General features: G+C 39.0%; 1 protein-coding gene across 4 annotated transcripts in view; it reads right to left on the bottom strand.

Moving 5' to 3' along the window:
- Nucleotides 1–20,714, bottom strand: part of TEK (TEK receptor tyrosine kinase) — a 98,645-nt gene that overhangs the window by 13,060 nt on the left and 64,871 nt on the right. For 2 of the 4 annotated variants that reach the window (XM_077912195.1, XM_077912197.1), the window contains 7 exons: nucleotides 17,693–17,854; nucleotides 16,397–16,531; nucleotides 12,193–12,480; nucleotides 6,750–7,049; nucleotides 4,594–4,748; nucleotides 2,622–2,832; nucleotides 114–224 (listed from right to left, as the gene is read on the bottom strand). In XM_077912195.1, the coding sequence (XP_077768321.1) occupies nucleotides 114–224; nucleotides 2,622–2,832; nucleotides 4,594–4,748; nucleotides 6,750–7,049; nucleotides 12,193–12,480; nucleotides 16,397–16,531; nucleotides 17,693–17,854 (1,362 nt within the window). The remainder of the gene's footprint in view (nucleotides 1–113; nucleotides 225–2,621; nucleotides 2,833–4,593; nucleotides 4,749–6,749; nucleotides 7,050–12,192; nucleotides 12,481–16,396; nucleotides 16,532–17,692; nucleotides 17,855–20,714) is intronic. The other 2 variants (XM_077912196.1, XM_077912198.1) reach the window with 1 other exon arrangement.

Raw genomic sequence — 20,714 nt, 5'->3', positions numbered from 1 at the left:
TAAAAAAAAAGTAGGTAACATTCTTAAGATTGTTATCTTTACTAATTTCATATGGAATGTGCCTGTTTCAAAAAAAAAAATCTGGCAAGAAAGATAGGAAAAGAGCATCTTACCACGATGTTCACACGCTCCCAAGAGATTGATGATGTTTGGGTGGTGGCCAAGTTTACAGAGAACCTCCAGTTCCCCAGCGAAGTCCCTGTGGTCATCTTTGGAGGCATATTCTGGGAAGAAAGTCAAGAATTGTGATCCCTCTCTGTTAGACCTGTCCAACTGTCCTTAACTGTCCTGCTTAACTGTCCTTTCCTGTTCCCCAGGACCTTCACAGGCACTGAGTCACCATCAGGTCTGAAAAAATATATAGAAATCAGAGATGACTCTAAGAAGAGTACTTGGTACTGGTGACACTTTGGGCTGACACTTTGTTGCTGAGAGCTGTCCTATTCACAGTAGGATATTTGGCAACATCTTAGGCTTTCCCACTAGATACCAGTAACCCAACCAAATATGTATCCAGACACTGCTGAATGCCCCCCCCCCCAGGGGGCAAAACCACCCCTGGTTGAGAATCACTGCTCTAAACTTTTTCTTGCTTATGCTTTCAAATACCCTGTGAAATGACTTGGTAGAGATGGAGCAGCCTCCAGTTTAGACTTTAGCTATCCTAGCTGAAGCCGCTGTCCAGCAACAAATATGCTGAGCAAGAGAACCAATGTTTCAGTGCAACACTAGGAATGCACACACCTTGCTTTATTATAAAAATTTTAACTTGCTTTTCCACAAACAAGTCCTGCTAAAAAAAAAAAAAAGCCTCAAGTCCAACAGCATTTTTATGGAAGTTGCTTGGTGGTCAGGAAACTGAAATGCATTTGTTTCTATTATTTTTTCATCCTGTCTCTCCACTAGCACTCAGATCAGAGGAAGAACCACCAGGTACCATTCAGGCTGAAGGGAAGGCCCTCTCTGGTTGATGTACAAACTGATCAGCCTTGATTGGTGACAGAGTGCTGTAACTATTTTTTGAAAAATAACACTGGGTAGGAAAGGTAGGAGAAGGGGACAGTTGTGGACTGGTGGCCCAGGGCATGCTTGAACATGCTTAGGTATTACAGGAATGCTTCATGTGGACTAAGGGTACCTGTAAAACTAGCTAGTAGGCAATCCCAGGTCAGATAACCCTGTTCATAACACAAGAAGTCCGAGGGTCAAAGCCTTAGGAGTATTTTTAAAATGAAGTTCTTTATAATGAGTTGTCCCCCTACTTCAGTAACTCCTCTTCTTGGAGTGTATCACTCTTCCTACAGACAGTTTCTGCCCTTTGCCCCCTTTAATCTATTTTACCTCTTCACATGTGCATGAGACAATCAAACTCAGGTCAGATTTTAAAAGCCCTGGTTTGATAAGATTCTATATCCTTTTCCCTCATACTATTCTTACTATTCCCCCAAACTCCCCATGACTAAAGTAGCAAAACAGAAAAGAGATTTCTGGATGCTCTGCAAGACTTTATGTGCGTGTGTATGTGTGTTTGAAACATACTACTATCTCTCAGCACAGACACTATTTTATTTGTTTTATTTTACTTGCCTTCTGTCAACACTGCAAAAAGCAGTGGTGATTTAGTGACATTTAGGGTTAATTCCAACCTTAGGCTCAATATTGCCAACAAAAAGGGAAACCCTTCAGCAACCTTAAGAGAGTCTGCATTGGGAAGCTAACCAACAACAGTAGTTAATCATTTTCCCTGCTCTAACACATGGCTTTCTAAACCCGGATGCTATAAAAGCAACACTGCACCTTTACAATCAAGCCATGCATAACCTGCTTCTTCACACAGAAGAGAACACACCTAGGACTGCCAGTGAACTGTCATTTTGTTTTCTCAGAGGATGTTTATTAGCCACCTTGTTAAGTAAGTAGGCATCAAGCAGCCTTGAGATGAACTCAACTGGAAAAGATTTAGTTCTTGTGACCTTAGACCCTGGTTTTCAAACTTGAGTATACAGAAGAATCACTGGGCATGCTGCTAAGAACACAGATTCTCACGTGCCACTCCAGAAATTCACGTACAGTGGGAGAAGCCAAGTAGATGCATGTCTAACAATGTCTCCAGGAACTCTGATGCAGATAATCCATGAAGACAATGGTTTTCAAAGTGTGGTCTCCAAACCCTCAGCATCAGCATCACTGTGGACTAATTAGAAATGCAAATCCTCTGGCCCTACCCCAGACTTACTGACTCAGAAACCAGAGTGGACCCCAACAGTCTGTTTTTAACAAGTCTTCCAGGTGATTCTGATACACACTCATTTGGAGAACCACTGCATCAAGAGAAACAACAGCACTCCCCTAAAATTAGCAGTGTGTGATAGAGAATCTGTATTCTCACATCCCAATGAGTCAAAACAGTGGCATTTAAACAGCCTTCATATTTACGTCCTGACCCCATCACTGGCTGACCTCAAAGGAATTATCACCTGCAGTTGCACAGAACAGCTATATTTGACATCATGCCAATTTTTTGTTTAAATAATGTAAGCCCATAGAGAAAAGATTCGACAGGAAGTCAAGTTTTATTCCCACCCCAGTGAAATGCTGACTTGATTTGGCCAAGCACTGACCTTTCATCCTTTTGATGGCAGCGTCCATCCGTAACCCATCCTTCTTGATGCGTGCCTTAAGAACCTGGCCAAAATTACCCTCCCCAATCACATCTTGAAATTTGATGTCATTCCAGTCAAGCACTGGATAAATTGTAGGATCTGGGTTGTTTTTGGCCTTCCTGTTCAGGGCCAGAGTTCCTGAGTTGAACTGCACAGCTGGTTCTTCCCTCTGGAGAAATAATTTTTTTCATGGTTATGTGTCAAGATTTTTCATAATTCTAATGTGCATAAGTACTCCTGGTGTGTATCCCTACCAGGTAAAACAAGAAATTGTCTATCTAAAAAAAGAAAAATTGTCTAATTCTAGAATGCAGATGGAAATAGGTTTCATCTAATAGGCTGTCTATAGGGCTGCATGAGATAATTCCAGGCCTCATGGGGAAGGCAGACTGCAATCAATTAGCAATGTCTGCAGAGAGTGAGACAGGAGGGAATAACAGCAAGTATGCCACAGGATGGCACATCCCTGAGTTAATCACAATTAATTGTGGAATGAGCAGGTGTTCATTTCTGGTTTAGAAAAGAACTCAGAGATCCTATCTGGGGCAGTTACAGGCCATGCCTTCGTAAGAGCTTTCCATGCATTGTCTTGGTCTATTCTTTTTTTTTTTTTTTTTTTTTGTCTTGGTCTATTCTTGACTCTTACTCATTCTCTCTGACTTATCCTAAACCTTTGAACCTCTCAAGCCCACTCTAGAGCAGAGTCTGGCTCCAGGATTACACAGACTTATAGCAAAGCCCAATACAGCATCACCTTTTCTCCTGAGTTTGAGAGGCTGCTAACATATCATGACAAAGGACAGGTACCATGATGAGTGCCAGTGCTCCAGCCCCCTTGCTGGTCTTCCTCCAGTGACAGCCTGAGTTGAGCCAGCTCTGGCATGGAGTCAGATAACAAAGCTCTCCAAGTATAATTTTGTAAACCTTGGTTACCAGTCAAAATTTCTAGATGAAAGAATGAGGCAGTGCATGGTATTATGAACTATGACTGTAGACTGAAGGGTACAAAGGAATGGAGATATACACATGTGCATATAATTCATATATATTACACATTTATATGGGGGATAATAAGACTGTGGGAGTAGGGATGCCTGGGTGGCTTAGTGGTTGAGCATCTGCCTTTGGCTTAGGTCATGATCCCAGGGTCCTGGGATTGAGTCCCACATCAGGTTCCCTGCAGGAAGCCTGCTTCTCTCTCTGACTATGTCTCTGACTCTCTCTCTGTGTCTCATGAATGAATGAATGAATGAATGAATGAATGAATGAATGAATGAATAAACAAATAAATAAATAAATAAATAAATAAAATCTTTAAAAAAAGATTGTGGGAGTAGAAAAGGGAACTGGAAATAGGAAATGTGGGGAAAACTTATCTAGTGCAATACATCATTACTCATCACACTGAGGTCTGGTTGTACTCATATCCTTCCTTACGACAGTGTCCAGTTCTTCATATTGCAAGATTAGACTCCCTGGTGACTTATCACTAGGATGACCATACATCTCATTTTGGCAGGGCAATAATTCTGTTTTAGCCCTGGCTTCCTAAATCATTATTAAGAGCAACCTTTTCATTCTCAAAACCACTCCAGTTTTGACAACAAATTATGTAGTCATGCTGTTTATCCCCATTTCATAATGAAAGTCAAAGAAAAAACAAGACCTGCTTAAAGGAAATATTCGCTTTACAAGTCAATTTCCTGGTCCACTACTTTTTTTTTTTTTTTTTTTTTTTAAGTAGGCTCCACACCCAGCATGGAGCTTGAGTTTATGACCCAGAGATCAAGACCTGAGCTGAGATTAAGAGTCAGATGTTCAATCAACTAAGCCACCCAGGTGCCCTTCCTAGTCCACATCTTTAAAGTGAAGGTTCTGCATGCATGTAGACTTGTACTTATTATAAACTAGTAGGAAGATAAGGCACTACCACATTTTGGAAGGCTTGGGCCATTCTCCTTTGGACATTCGCCCTCTTTAACTGTAACATGATCAGGAAGGCCAACAGCACTGTCAGGCAAGTCATTCCCGCTGAGCCAAGGATGGCTATGAGCAGCATCTTCCCACCTCCAAGGTCCGCTGGTGCTGCACAGAAGACAAGAGAAGCAGCAGGGTTAGTTTAGGAGAGATAAGCCAAGACCATCTATGAGAGACCATGGTATAAGGGAAATATAATGGCAGCTCTGGCTCTGCCACCTAATTGCTACAGAACTTTGGGCTACTCATTTATATGTTCTGAAGCTCAGTGGAGAGGAGTCTGACTTATAGGGTTGTTATAAGACCTTAAAAAAAAAAAAAGCAAAAATGCTAATTCTTCACTGTTACCATGTGTCCAACTTTTACTTCCAAGTAGAGGCCTAAGCAGCAGCACATTATCAAATAACAGCAAGAACGACTAACTAAAGGACTTTGGGAAAGTAGCTAAACCTCCCTGCACAATTTTCCCACCTAGAAAAGCTCTCAAGTGCTAAGATACTGAGCTTAGAGTCTATAAGATATTTTGCTTTTTTTTTTTTTCTTGATTAAAAGCTGATTGAGAAAATCTGAGCATACCAATGGGAGAATGAAGGAAAGAAGGAGGGAAAGACAGAACAGAACAACCACTGAATTTAGGGGTCAAATCAAAATACACTATTAAAGATTATAGGATATAATCCTTCCATTTGTTTCCCTTATTTAATTCAAATAAGAGGGATCCCTGGGTGGCGCAGCGGTTTGGCGCCTGCCTTTGGCCCGGGGCGCGATCCTGGAGACCCGGGATCGAGTCCTGCATCGGGCTCCCGGTGCATGGAGCTTGCTTCTCCCTCTGCCTGTGTCTCTGCCTCTCTCTCTCTCTCTCTCTCTGTGACTATCATAAATAAATAAATAAAAATTAAAAAAAATAATTCAAATAAGATTAAATGCAATATAGTTTTATGAAAAAGTCTGTAGAGCATGACCCTATCTTCTTACAAGTATTCTTCTGTGATAATCTCTCTTTTCTTCCTTCTATCTCTAAGCATGGGTGCATAGAGAAACACCTGGAAAGGAATGGTGAGAATTTTGTTGTTTTGTTATGTCTTGTTTTTAATTTTTCTGTTTGTAGTTTATGTATAGGTTGGACTTAGGGCCTTTATACATTTTACCAATACACAAATAATTATAAAAATAATGCATGTATTAAGGGTATCAACTGAAAACTCCAACTCTCTATAATTGGTAAACTTTGACATTTCAAAAATATTCCAAAGAATCAGCACTGAAAATACAGCATGTTTCATTTTATTTATTAAGCCCTAGATAGACCTCAAAAACCAAGTTTTTACTACTATAAGATTTTCTGTAAAAATAAACTGTAGCCCAGATTATAAATCTGCAAAAATTTCCATCTAACGTCACTCTATGTTCCCTCGCACATGTTGCAGAGGGCTGGGAGGTGCCATTGCAGACAGACTTCAAAGGGAAGGTGCTCCAAGAGCTGCAGACCCACCTACCCTGGTCCCTTGTTCACTTAATTACATTGAACCAGTATTATCAGTCACAAACCCTGGGCATTGTGTGCTTGGCACTCTGAGGGACCTCTATCTATCTCAAAGAGGTCACTCTCACTGGAGTGGGGGTTAGTAGTGAACATGAAGACATCATAACTCGGATCCAAAAAGTAAAAAAAAAAAAAAAAAAAAAAAAGCAAACTTAGAATAGCATAGTGTCATTCAGGCTAAAAGAGGAGTTCATTTGAGAAAGAATGGAGTTGGTTCTTAGAGCCTCCCACTGAAGCACCCACACAGGCTTGCCTTCACTAAGCAGGTTTCACATTCTTTTTCCAGGGAATCAAATTCACAGTCCTCGGGGCTTCCATTGTTAGATGAGGAGTGCTGAGGGGCTAAGTTAGTCTAAGTCTAAGGCTTAACAAAAGAAAATGGATCAATAAGGTATCCCTCCCAGGGACATTTTCATTATAAGAACCTATCTAGCAACTGTGAAGCCTATTTGGACAGACGAATTTTGTCACATGACATACATATGAGGTAAATATCTTAAGATAGTGGAGCTTTTCTGATACTCTCCAGAAATAATCTTAGGTAAATACCTGGCCATTCTACGAACCTTGAGATTTAGAAAGGGTCATCAGTTCATGAGAAAAGGTTGGGTTGCTTGACCCTATGTTGTTCTCTGCAAAAATGTCCACCTGGTAAGCTGTTTCAGGCTCTAGGCCCTTTAGCTGATACTGGGTAATGGTGGCATTCTTGATCTTCACATCAATGTGCTGGTCTTCATTCTTTCCCTGAACCTTGTAACGGATGATAATAGATGAAATAGAATAGCCATCCAAGATTGTCCAAGAGATCATGGCTGAAGAGTCTGTGATGTTAGAAATCTTGATGTTTTCTGGTTGAGGAGGGAGAACTAGAAATTAAAGAAAAAAAAATCACTTCAGTTACACTACTATCTCTTAGATTTTTTTTTATCTCTTAGATTATTATGCTTTCAAGAGATACTTACTGTCAGCTCATAAAACAAGAAAGGCAAATAGGTGTTTTCTCAGATGGTAATTCCAATCAATTAGAAGTGGATTCCACACATACTTGACAAGATGGCAAAGACAGGAAAATGGCAACACATATATTATCATATATTTTCTCATCCTTGCATTCAATTAAGACATGAAATTCTATTACTCCACAAATATACCGTTTTTGATTTTGGGAGAACAGAAAAGTTATGAGAGTTGACATTTATATAGGCCCTTCCATATACTAACTCATTTCCTCTTCATAACAATCTTATCATAAATATTCAGTCCCACAGAGATAAAGTGACTTGACCAAGGTCACACAGCTATTACACAGAAGAAATACAATTCAACTCCTGGCAGTCTGATTCCACAGTCCATTGTCTTAGCCACTCTACCCAAAAGCCTATCCTTGCCCTAAATGCATTTATAGAACAGTAACAGTCAGTGTATACATAAGAAAATGTGTTAAGGACTTAATAGACAAAGTACTTTAGGAATTTGGGAAAAACAGAGATCACATTCTACTCTGGGGCAGGATGAGAGAGAGATGCTTTGAGGTTTTCCAGATGTGAAGATGACATGCATAGAATCATCCCTGCGCTTTCATTCAAATACCTTCCAATAAAAGGCACAAGCAAGAGGCAAGTTGCTGACTCTATATAGCTTGATACTCTATGACCCCAGGGAAGAAGAAATCCAAGGTCTTGCCCCAGAATCAATTATACCTTACATCTATAAGGCTGTTGACAAGGTGCTTCCATATGCAGGTTTCCTCTTGACCCTCATAACCACATAGGTAGGTGAGCAGTGCTGAGATTTTTATTGTCCAAATTTTAGAGATGAGAACACCGAGACTTCAAAAATGCGAGGGGCTTGTACTCGTCCCAGTAAGTAAGTAGTAGACCCATGCCATTTCACTCCATATACTACTGTCTTTCCATAAGCAAAATAGACCATTTGAGAAGTGTCTTAGGTTATATTCTTTCTATTCTAAATTCTGAGCAATTCTTCTTCATTCTAAGTTTCCTTTTCCCATGGTGTTGATGTCCCATGTCATACTCCTTTGGTAGCTATGGCAATTTATGAGAATTGGATATTGAATTTTGAGTCTTCCAAATCTGATGTTCATTCTCAATGTCCAGCAGGTGGTAAATGATCCAAAATCACAATAAATTAATCAAGAGTATGCTTTAATTTTCTTTGCTTCCAGTAACAAGATGCTGTATATTTTACATCTCCCATAAGGAGATAACAGAGTATTTGGATTCTTAACATTTTCAGATTACTATGAACACATGTTTAATGTGTATATAGTTGTGCTTCAAAAAAAAATTCAACTTTATAAACCAGTGGTACTCTAAGCCTGTCACAAAAAGAAGCAGTGCCTTGCAGACACCTGCTAATCTTGACACCAACTAAAGAACATAAATTTACATCTACGAATTTATCCACATTATGCCTGAAAGACATCAACCTTTGGGCTAGCTCAGTGGATCTGTGATTTAGATGCATTGACATCTGAACCCAGTAATCAGCATTTTGGCAGTTTCCCCAGGTAGATTCTAAAGTAGATTTTAAAACAGTTTAAGAAAAGCAAATCAGAATATAAGCAATTTAGAGGTGGGATAGGACTGCAAAAGGAATTCCTCCAGGAATCAATCTTGCCTTGAAAACAGTCCAGTGCCTGTCCAAAGAGACAAATAGACAGTATGGTTTGGCAAAAACAAACAAAACATAAACCTGAAATGTGAATTTGATTTCTAACCCCATGACATAATGGCTGTATAACTTTGGTCAAGTCACTTACCCTTCTTTGTTGTAGGCTCCTCATCTGTTAAATGTGATGGTGATTCCTATTCTAATTTCTTTATAAAGTCATAGTTAAGTGTCAAATGAGATACTCTGTGTATACATATACAAAAAAAATTACACACATATATTATTTTTACACATGTTTGGGGCCATGTACCAAATCTGATTCATTCTGCTCCTTATACTTGAACAGATGGAACTGCTAGGCTGGGCACCAACATAAGCTTTATAACTAGAAGCATTAGTTTTTACTTCTGAATAACCTATATGCATGCTCAGCCAATGGCAACATAGCATATTAACAAATCTTTCAGTGAAAACTAAAATATTCTCATCCATATTCTCCTTGCCCCAATCTCCTGATCCTAGAGGGACCAGCTGCTACCATGCCAATCAACTTCTCTACCACTACCACCAGCATAATGCCTCTCATCCTCATCTGATTCCATACAACTGCCCAAGCTAAGTCCACCTTCAGTGACTACTAGCTAGTTTTCATTTAATCCTATAACTATGATACTGATTGTCATGATTTTGATCATTTATAATTCTAATGAGGGTAAACTTTACATAGAATAATCAACGGATAGCTAAGACAACTTTGAAAAAAATAGCGATTCAGTCTACAGTTACCAATACACTGCATAAATCTATGGTAAGTTAAACAGGTTGGAAATGGTAGGAATATACAGATCAAAAGTAGACAAAGATCAGGGACACCTGGGTGGCTCAGTTGGTTAAGTGTCTGGCTGTTGAATTCAGCTCAGGTCATGATCTCAGGGTCGTGAGATCAGGCCCCCTATTGGGCTCTACCCTGAGCAGGGCATCTGCTTGAGATTCTCTGCCCTCCCCTCCACTCTTGTGAGTATGCACACACACACACACACACACACACACACACACACACACTCTCTCTCTCTCTCTCTCAAATAAATAAAATCTTTAAAAAAATTAAAGATCAATGGAAGAGAAAAGAGTACCAGAAATAAATGCAAAACCAATATAAGAAATGGGCATATGATGCAGAAAGCATCACAAGTCACCAGGGGAACTATTCAAAGTATGGCATTGTGACCATTAGCTTGTAATATGTGAATAAATAATATTAAAATTAAAAAGATTAAAATACTTACACCAAAATAACATTCCTATGTTTTAAAGACCTAAATATGCAAAATGAAAGGCTAGAACTATTAGAAAAAATATAGAGAATATGTTTATGATCTTGGGGTAAGGAATAATGCCAAAACACAAAAAGTACAAACCATAAAGGCAAATATTGAAAGGACTGATTATATCAAAATGTAAAATATCTGTAGGTAGAAGACACCACAGACAAGGTGAAAATAAAGAGATTAGGTGAATAATATTTGCAATGTGTGTAACAAAATTAGTATCCAGATTATAGAAACAACTTTTTTTCTTAAGATTTTTTTTAAAGTAATCTCTACACCCAATACACGGGTCAAACCCACAAATCAAGATCATGAATCATATGCTTCAACTACTGAGCCAGCCAGGTGCCCCTAAACAACTTTTTACAAGAAAAGACAACCAATAGAAACTGGGCAAAGTGTATCAACAAATGCATCAAAAAAGAGGAAATCCAAATGCCTAAGAAAAGATGCTCAACACTGCTAGTTACCAAGAAAATTAAAATTGAAATTAACAGTGAGGTATCATCTTTTACCTTTGATATTATGATACAAAGGTCTTCAACATCAAGGGGTATAGATATAGGGAAAGGATATATATACAGAAATGGATGTAGGGACATATCCCCTAGAAAAGCTGTCACATCTATACACCTGAAGACCTGTATAAGGATGGTCATTGCATTTTTGTTTGGGATAAGTTAAAAAAAAAAAAGGAAGGAAGTGATACAGGAAGGAAGGTAGGAAGGATGGAAAGAACTTAAATGTCAACCTCAAAAGGAATGGATAAAAATATTATGCAGAAGTTTAAAAAAATATAAGTCAGATCTAAACAATGAACATGGGTAAGATGGAAATCATAGCATTTATTCCACAAAACGAGATGAAGAATGGTATGTATGCATATGCACACTTACGGATGAATCTAACACATTGTGCTGATTCAACCTTGAATGGAAAGATACACAGCAAACTCATAATTGAGTTGTCTCTGGGGAACAGGCCATAGAACGGGAGTAGGGATGATGGTTCAAGGGCCTTGTGATCTCTCTGTATTGTGCCATTACTTCCACAAATCAACAAAAAAGCTGAAAACAAATATGACAAATATTAACAGTAGTTAATTCTGGGTGGTAGGAATGTGTTTGTTGTATTTTTCTCTGCACTATTCTGTAATTTTTTAATTTCACAGAACTCTTAAAAAATGATGAACAATCCCTGAACACTGACAAAGCAGTTGAAACTTCCACATGTCACTGATACAAGAGAGTGGCTGGAAGAACACGGAGCCAGTTTCTATATCTGGGATTGAGCAAATGGAGATGCAGCTGCCAAAGAGAGCCTCAGACATAGGGTGTTGGCAAGGAACCCCATGATCCTAACGTAAGTGGTGGTTGATGTGGCTAAGAAATATTTAATCTTTCCAAGGACTCCAAAATGCACAGACACAGTTCTAATGCAGTGAATCAAAAAAGAACTCTTTGCTTAATAATGAAAAATTTTCAATACTACCAAGAAACCCAAGAACTTCCAACTAATTTCAAATGACTGATCTGAAATAAAAAAAAATCCTGAGCTACAGAATATTTTGAAGGAAAAAAAAAGGTTTTATTACTCTCAAATATATTTTATAACTCCAAGAATTATCTACTATGAAGATTTTTCAGTCATTTGACTTTTAAGATTAGGAAAAGACCTAATTAACCAGCATCTATGTGTATGAAGAAACAGGAAAATCCTGAAAATTATCCTATAACAAATTAAACAAATCCTAGGAAACCTTATCCATGCTATTAATTTACTTAATTAATAACTCCATACCAAGGAAATGGAAATCTTAGCACACTCCTGCCTGAATTATTGCAAACCCAAATATATGAAGGTTCCTTACATATTACCAGTTATTTATATGATTTGCTGCATTGGGGTGGGGCACCAATTAGCCTCCATTCACAATTAACTGCCTTTCATGATTTCTAGCAAACAGTCTTGACTTGGTGGTAGCTAAGTCCAAGTGGCAGCAGCCAAATGTTATTCAGTCAAGGTTGGTGCCATATTAGTTACTTACTGTCACTAAGGGTCCAAGCAATGAGATCTTCACTCCATTCCCCCTGGGCCTTGGTGTTGACTCTGGCTCGGACTATGTACTGTTCCCTGGGTTGTAAATTGTTAAGTAGTACTGAAGTCAAGTTGCCTGGCACTTTGATATTCTGCTGGTCACTATTCATTTGCACAGACCTTCTCTCCACTTCAACATAAAAGTCATCTTCTGAGCTTGGAAATATTGGCTGCCAGGTCAAATTTAGAGTGGTCTGACTTTTTGGTAGGAGGATGAGACCTCTTGGAGGAGGAAGACCTGGAAGAAACCAGAAGGATCATGATTTTTTTAAGATTTTATTTTTAAGTAAGCTTTATTCCCAAAGTGGGGTTTGAACTTAAAACCCCAAGATCAAGAGTCACATACTCTACTGACTGTACTGCCAGGCACCCTTAGATCATTATTTTTTGCATATGATGGAGCACAAACATCCCCAAAAGGCAACTTTACAGAATAACCTTAGCATCTAGACTAATACACAACTTCACAAACCATCAAAGAAACACAAGCTAGCAGTCTAGTACTTTTTTTCTACTAAAAGTGCCAATCTTTATAACAATTCTAATCTTGTAGTTTGAGTAATTACACTACAGGAATCCCTTTAGAGAACAACTGGGGAATATTTCTCAAGAGCTGTAGAAATGACTGTCTGTTTTGGTCCCATAATCTGACCATATCAGAGATTTATCCTGAAGAAATAATCCAAAGGAAGAGAAAAACCTAAGTGCATGAAGACATGTATTATGACATTATTTATAATATCAAACAATCAGAAGAATCCTAAATGCTCAAAATAGGAAAACACTTTAATAAATTATGATATAATCATCCAATGGATTAAAATAGATCACTGGGAATAGTATGGGAGGCCAATAAAAATATTTCTAATATGTGAGGAAAAAAAAGCTGTGATTGCAACATGGTAAAAGTCATGGCTACAATTGGTGAAGAATAGAGAGGAAACTGATAAAAATTAAAACATGGATTTTCCAAGGTTGTGGGATGGGGGTGGGTACTATTCCATATTTCTATTACGATTTTGAGTAATATCTTTTAAGGCAATTTCAGGGTTACTTCCCTGTAGCAAGAATTTCAAACATTGTAACATGACTTGGCCAAGCCCTGCTCTCATCACATCAAGGTATTAGCTATGACCACATGCTGCCCTGGCCAAGAACCTGGGCTACCAGACAGGTACCTGAATGGAAACAATATGGGTTTGACATGAAAGAGATAGGAGAATGCCTAGCTTTGTGGCCTTGGGAAAATTTATGAGCTCTCCAAGTTCACATGTTACACAAAATGGAAATAGTTATCTTTCAGACTCAGGAGGAGCAAATGGGATAATGGATGTGAAAATGCTTAGAAGGAGTCAGGGTCTCTTACATAACCTGCTCTCCCTCCTTCCTTCCTTCCTTCCTCCCTCCCTTCCTGTCTTATCTTGTATCTATGCACAGAGAAGGACTCTGTGTATTTTCAGTTATAATAATAGTAAATTGACTTTTAAATTCCAGATACTAAGTATTTTCAAAACATAGAAGGGGGATCCTCTAATTTACACATTCTGAGTGGGGACATTATTGCCCACTAAGGGGGCAAAAATTGGTTCCTGGGATATAACAACATTTTTGATATTACAATAGCTTATGTAATATATATATATATAATCTGTGGTATTAAAATTCATGGCAGGGGAGATATTAGGACAAAAGAGACATTTTGTCCTAAGGACACAGATATCTAATGAGGGCAGTGATTGAAGGAAGAGGGGGAGGGGGAGAGCAGGAGAGAGAGGAAAAGGAGAAAAGGGTGAGAAACTGCTCTCTCTCCTTTGGGTTAGAGGTAAGAGGAAGGGTCTGTTTCCATACACTGGGACAGGGACTCCTGCCTGCTGTTACACTATGGAAGTCTCACAACTTGCTTGGCATTATGCTAAAGCAATAATTATTCTCTGTAGCCTTTGAAAATTAAATCATTATTTTAACTACTTAATATTAATACATTTATTACTCTAAATAGTTATTACTCTTTATATCCTTTACAAGTTGAAAGAGGAGGTGTCAGCTCCTTTTGCTCATCTCTGAAGTTTAAGTCCCAAAAGAAGCCACCCAGAAGGGCCAGGCAAGCTTCTAACAACAAAGCGGAAGGGAGGGCTGATGTTTTGGGGCATATATGTAAACCCCCGGAGCCTATGCTTGATACAGAGGAGTAACTCGATAAATGGTCATTTCGCTTTTTCCTTTCCTTCAGGAACATGACTTCCCCTCCACTTCTCCCTACCTGCCCTCTCTCTGCCATGTGTTCAGAGTGTGATCTCTCTCTCTTGCCTCCCCTCCGAGCCTCCTGGCCTCTACATTAAATCAACAAACTTATAAATAGTACAACTGCCGGATGAATTAAAAAACAAACATCAGCAAAATTCAAATGATGGGAAAAGAAGAACCTTCAAGAATTCCCTCCCCACCTACCCCTGAGAACTACTTTGAAATATTCCAAGACATTTCTAAATACATCCTGGCTGGAACATATTCTGAGTGCTGAAGACAGTGCAGTGTGGGTCTGTGAAGTGTTTTATGATCTGTTCTCTAAATACTTTCCATCTGAGTCAGATTATGACCTTCCCCTTTGATTCATCAACTGGCCAGAGAGAGAATTAACTACCATTTGCCTCTCAGCAGCAACATGACCACAGAGCAGAAGCCCCTTTTGATCTCTTTATCTTCTAACTTACAGTTTCTGGTGTTTTTTTCTATTTGCTACCTGGTCAGTTCCTGGGAAACCTTCCCTTATTTGTGCATTGCTTCTATAAGCACCAGAGAAGTTCCTGAGTTCCATTTGGTTCTTTAAGGATGCTGCTGGTGGGATGAAAACTAGGAGGGAGAAGTGGTGAGCAAAGAGGGTAGTGTCTGTTAGGGATGCACCACCTTTTCAGGACAGCAATCTCATTCTAGTTCCTTCTGCCTTTAGGAAGTGGGCTAAAAATAAGAAAAATTGACCAACTAGGATAAAGAAATGGTCTCTCTGGGCTCCTAGGTAAAAAAATAATAATTGAAGAAATAAAAGGATGTGAAGCCTAAAGATCAATTTATTAACCACTCTGAGACTCTACTTGTCAATCTATAAAATGGGGAAGATAATTCTTACCCTTGAAGATAATATGAATTAAATTTATGCGAACTTCAAACTATAAAGCTGACTGGGAGACAGTAACAAATGATTATATAGAGTGAACACTAGAAAATAAACTTTACAAGTGATCTCCTTCTTGTTTCAGAGAGACGTACCTGGGTAGCAGAAAGCTGGAGCTTAAGTTAGTATCAAGGAAACTTCACAAATTCAAGGGACCCTCAATTAACACAGTAGAAGGGCAATAGATACTAAAATTGATCAATCAAAGAACTATTGCTACATATATTACTTAGAACGTAGGGACCCAGGATCAGCAACATCAAATACAACTTGTCAACTTTTTACAGCTGTAAAATCTTGAGTCTAACACCTACCTCAAACCTACCAAATTAGAAACTCTGGGGTTGGGGCCCAGAAATCTGTTTTAATAAGTTCTCCAGCTAATTCTTATGGATTCTAATGTTTGAGAACCTGTAGGAAGCAGTACTGCGAGGTGGAAAGGTGGAACAGGGGTCTGCTGTTCTTTAGATAAAAAGCCTTAAAAAAAAAAGTCCTTTCATTGTATTTGATGTTTTAACTCTGTGCATGAATTAACTTTGAAAAATTAGAAATTAGTTTTAAAAATAAATAAACCAGGATTTCTGAAGTATGTATGTGGCGAGAGTCTGGCATAGGCCCTGATGATGGAAACAGGAAGCTTTTAGTAAAACTCAGGAGCCAAGCAGTTGCTGCTAAGTAAATCCCTGCTCCTAAGGGATGGCCCTGCCTTCCTGAAGGCTCATCTGCTTCCTCCTCTGTCCCCATACTGCTGCAGACACCCTCCCCTGGGGACAGAGACCAGGAGTGCAGCCCAAATCAAAGAAGGATTTGGCTCCAAGCTACCAACCTTCCTGTCACTTTCCCACCCATTCAAAAGCAAACTCCTTCCCCCAGCATCCCCACCCACCCACTCACCCACCACCACCCTTCCTGGTCTTCCTTCCTCTTTCCCCTTCCTCCCCCCTCCCAGCCACTGCAGGAATAAATGCCGTCTGCTTCCACTGACCGATAGAAGCAGTTGTGAACCGTCTCACCGGTCCCGGATGCCCTTCCCCGCCCTCTCCACGCCGGACCAGCTGCACGCAGAGCTCGTATTCTGTGCGAGGTTCCAAGTAGTTGAGTGTAACAATCTCATTTGTCACTGAGAAGAGGGAAAGTCCAGGAAACTTAAGTTGGCATTCTTGTACATTGTTTAAAATGGAATGTTGTTACTGTGATGTAAACTAGTGTTTGGTTTTCAAAAATACAATGTCTAAGTAAAATAGGCAATCCCCCCTTCAGGGCCTCACTATTCCTAACAGAAGGAAAATGAGACTTTTTAAAGGAAGTTTCCAGGTTACAATGCATATTTTAATGTAAGCCTCCTTGAGCCACTTAATCACTTCTGCTCTATCTTTTGTCTTTTCATCTGTAGGGTAAAACCACACAAATTTTCAACTATATGAAATAACAATTAGATTTAAGGGGGGGAAAATCCAATCAAAATGATATAAAATAATTTAATTGCCACTGTTTTTAAATACATAGTGATTGCAATCAAGCTATCAACAGAAGAGATTCTTTGAGGGTTTGTTTACAAAGACCAGAGAGCAGATTTATAATACTCCTGCCATTTATAAATGAAGAGTTCTAGAGTAATTGAAAATAGATCCCATAGACAAATAGTATATGCATCTTTTCTCCTTAGTTTTTGTTTTAGCCTCTATTCTCCATAGGTATTGCAGAAGTACTATCTTACCATATGATAAATTCCCAGTTGGTAAGAGAAAAAAAAATGGACTGTGTTTAAGAGTTGTTAGAAGAACACTTTGTGGATGTCCACTTGCAGAAAGTGACTATGGATTATTACCACTATATGAAAAAAAAAGCTGCTTTTTATAAGACCTACCCATTGATATTGTCAACAGCAACTTAGCAAATTAGCCTTACGTCACTGGGATTCTGAATTTTGGATGAGTCTACAATAGAATGTGCAGGGCTCAGTAACAGTGTCATGACTTAGTTCAACATATCCAGGTCAGCTGGGTTAACATTAAGCCAAAACTTCCTTTTGTTCTCCTTTTAGTAATTTCCTCAATTACCTATATACAGTATGGAAGAGTGCCCTTTTTAGGAAATCACAGGCATGGTGATACCTAAGGATTGGTAAGTAATTCTCTAATACTCTGAAATGGAATCTTCTGCTACAGCCATTATCTTTGGGCAGAGAAATGAGAGTGGGAGAGAGGATTTCTATATTTGAGGATTTTTTTTTCTCCTGGTGCCACCTCTTTAGGTTGAGTCTTTCCTGTTCAAATCTTACCTTGAATATGCCGCCAAGCCTCATAATGATTAACAGGTTTGTATAGAAGCTTCTTGGATTTGATTGGTCCATCCCCAAAGTAAGGCTCAGAGCTGATGTTGATGACAGCAAAATTATGTCCAGTGTCAATCACGTTTGGGGCATTCAGGGGTTTTGGAAGAACTAAACAAAATTTTCAACAATCAGATTAGTCTTTGGAGTTGGATTATTGCTCTTTGGTGGGGATAGAGGATTAGTGACCTTACATTTCCAACAAAACCCTCTTGAGGCAGGTACAATAGTGAAACACTGGGTAACTGCAAACAAAAGACAGGGAATGCAGTCTGATACCTGACAGAGTGTTTGTGACAACTGAGTAAAACCTGTGATAGCTCTCTGGTTTCTCAGGGCCATAAGCATCCTGTTGTTGCTCAAGCCCATGGCGCGCATGCACACAGATTAGCCTGCAAATGACAAAGAATGACTCCTTCACTGGGGGGTGCTAAAGCACTCCTTGCACATCTTGACTATGAAATATCTGTAAGAGAAAAATTAGGCTGCGCCTGCACATAGTAGCTGACATACAGAATGAGTAATGATATGCAGATTTCTTAGAAGTCCCCACCTATTCCCAGAACCTTTCAAGAATCTATCACCTGCTCCTTATGACTATCCATAAAAAGCATGACTCTGCGTCCAACCAGGGTGACTTAGATCCTGTATCAGAGTGTACCTGCTGCACTCTGCCCATCCCCTTTCAGTGTGTACTTTGGCTTTGCAATAAAATTTCTGCTATACTCTGAACTGCTTGAATTCTTTCTCATAACGAAGTCAAGAACCTGGCACCAGCTGGTGGTTGAAGTCTCAGGGCCCAAGAACTCCCCCAGTCTCCTGTATCACTCTTACAGTTCTCTGTTCAGATTCAATGCAGTCGCCTGTGCTATGATCTCCTGGCTTTGCTCTTGCCCCTCCAACCCACTATCCACAAAGTATGTCTTAAAATATGATCACTCCCCTGCTCAAGTCCTTATCATGGATTCCCGTCATGTTTAGAATAAAATCCAAAATTCATTTTGTGACCAGCCAGGCCTTGCACAATTGAGCCCCTGCCTCCTCTTCCCTTCACCTAATACATCCAGTGCCACTGCCCTTTCAATTCATCCAACTAACAATGCACCCCGTCTTCTTTCTGTCTCCAATTTTTTGTAAACGCTGTTCTCCTGTAAGCAATGTACCTAGACCTCCCACCATTCCCTGTTACCTCTCAGGGGATCATTCAGCAATCAGTTCTGATGGGACTTCTTCAAAGGGGTTATACCAAAACCTCAGTTGGGCTTCAAAGAACTCACTCTGTTACTTCATTGCAATTTTCAGAATTTATTATTCTTAGAGATTTTGTGTGATCATTTGATATTGGTCTTCTTCTAGACTATGCATGGTCTCTTTCTCTTTCTCTCTTCTTTGGCTTAAAGCAACCCAGATTTATTCTTACAATTCTGGAGGTCAGAAGTCAGACATAGGTCTCACTGGGCTAAGATCAAAGTGTCAGTAGGGCTGTAAGGGAGCTCAAAGGGAGACTCTGTTTCCTTGTTCTTTCCAACTTCTAGAAACCACCTACATTCCTTGGCTTGTGGTCCCTTCCTCCATCTTCAAAGTCAACAGCATCATATATCTTTGATCCTTCTTTCATTGTGATATCTCTTTCTGACTATAGCTAGGTAAAATTCTCTAATTTTACAGACTCATATGATTAGAGTAGGTCCACCATATAATTTAGAATAATCTGCCCACCTTAAAGACCATATATTCTCAATAGGGTGAAATAGCACCCCTATGTAGGTTAAAGTGGGTTCTCTCAGGATTGAAAAAGCCTCAGATATTACAATGGTTGTGGCCTTCCAAAGGGCCACAGTGCACAAATAGATATGCAGTATATTCATTATATTAACATTTTATGGTGATGGGAGGAGAGTTTGGGAATAAATTTCTAAAGGGGTTCCTTGGTAAGGTGATAGTGATCAAAATATTGTAAAACATTGCAATGGACTCTAAACTCCATTAGGGCAAAGACCATACATGGTTTACAGGTGCTGCATAAATGTTTGACAATTGAATTTCTAGTAAGTTCTGTAGCTCCGTCAGCCCATCCTTAAAAATACACCCAAATATGTATGTTATATAATATAGGATCTTTCAGATTCTGCTAGTGTTTTTACTTACAGTAGTTTCTGAGAAGAGTGCACTTCTGTGAATAAATTCATTCGTTAAGTCATGCTTCCCTTATATGAGCAAATAACACCACCTATTTGCTTAAAACAGCAAATGCTTATTTTATTGTAGCTATAAATACTAGTATCTTAAAAAAAAATACTAGTATCTTGTGATACTTTTATAAGCGTGAAACAAATTGCTCCAAAGATTCCTCTTAGTAATATATCATTTTATTTTTTGTCTTTTAATAATTTGTACTGAGATATACATACCATAAAGTGCAAAAATCTTAAGTGTATTTAGCTTGAGGGACTTTACCTGTGTACACACTCATGTAACTATCACCCAGATTGAGAGAGGGAACATTTCCAGCCCCCCAGAAGACACTCTTGTGACCCTTTCCCGTCAATAGGGAACTATTATCCTGGCTTTTGTCACTTTCAGTTAGTTTTGCCTTGTTTTTAACTTTAGACAAATGGAATCACAAAGCATGTATTTTTGTTTGCTCTTTATTGTGTCCATGATATCCATATTGTTGCAGGAATTAATTCTTTTTTATTTCTGTTTAATATTCCACGGTATGATGTTATGAGCTGAACTGTGTTTCCCCCCAAATTCTTATGTGGAAGTTTTGACCCCCAGTACCTTGGAAGCTAACTCTATTTGGAGACAGGGTCTTTAAAGAGGTAATGAAGTCAAGATGAGGTCATTAAGGTTGTTCCTAATCCAATACAACTGTTGTCCCTTATAAGAAGAATACATTCGGACACATACACACAGAGGAAGACCATGTGAAAATACAGGGAAAAGACAGCCATTCATGAACCAAGAA

The sequence above is a fragment of the Canis aureus genome, chromosome 10, assembly GCF_053574225.1.
Source record: "Canis aureus isolate CA01 chromosome 10, VMU_Caureus_v.1.0, whole genome shotgun sequence".
Taxonomy (NCBI): domain Eukaryota; kingdom Metazoa; phylum Chordata; class Mammalia; order Carnivora; family Canidae; genus Canis; species Canis aureus.
Note: the sequence above shows the minus strand (reverse complement) of the source record. Positions and strands in the feature narration are given on the sequence as shown.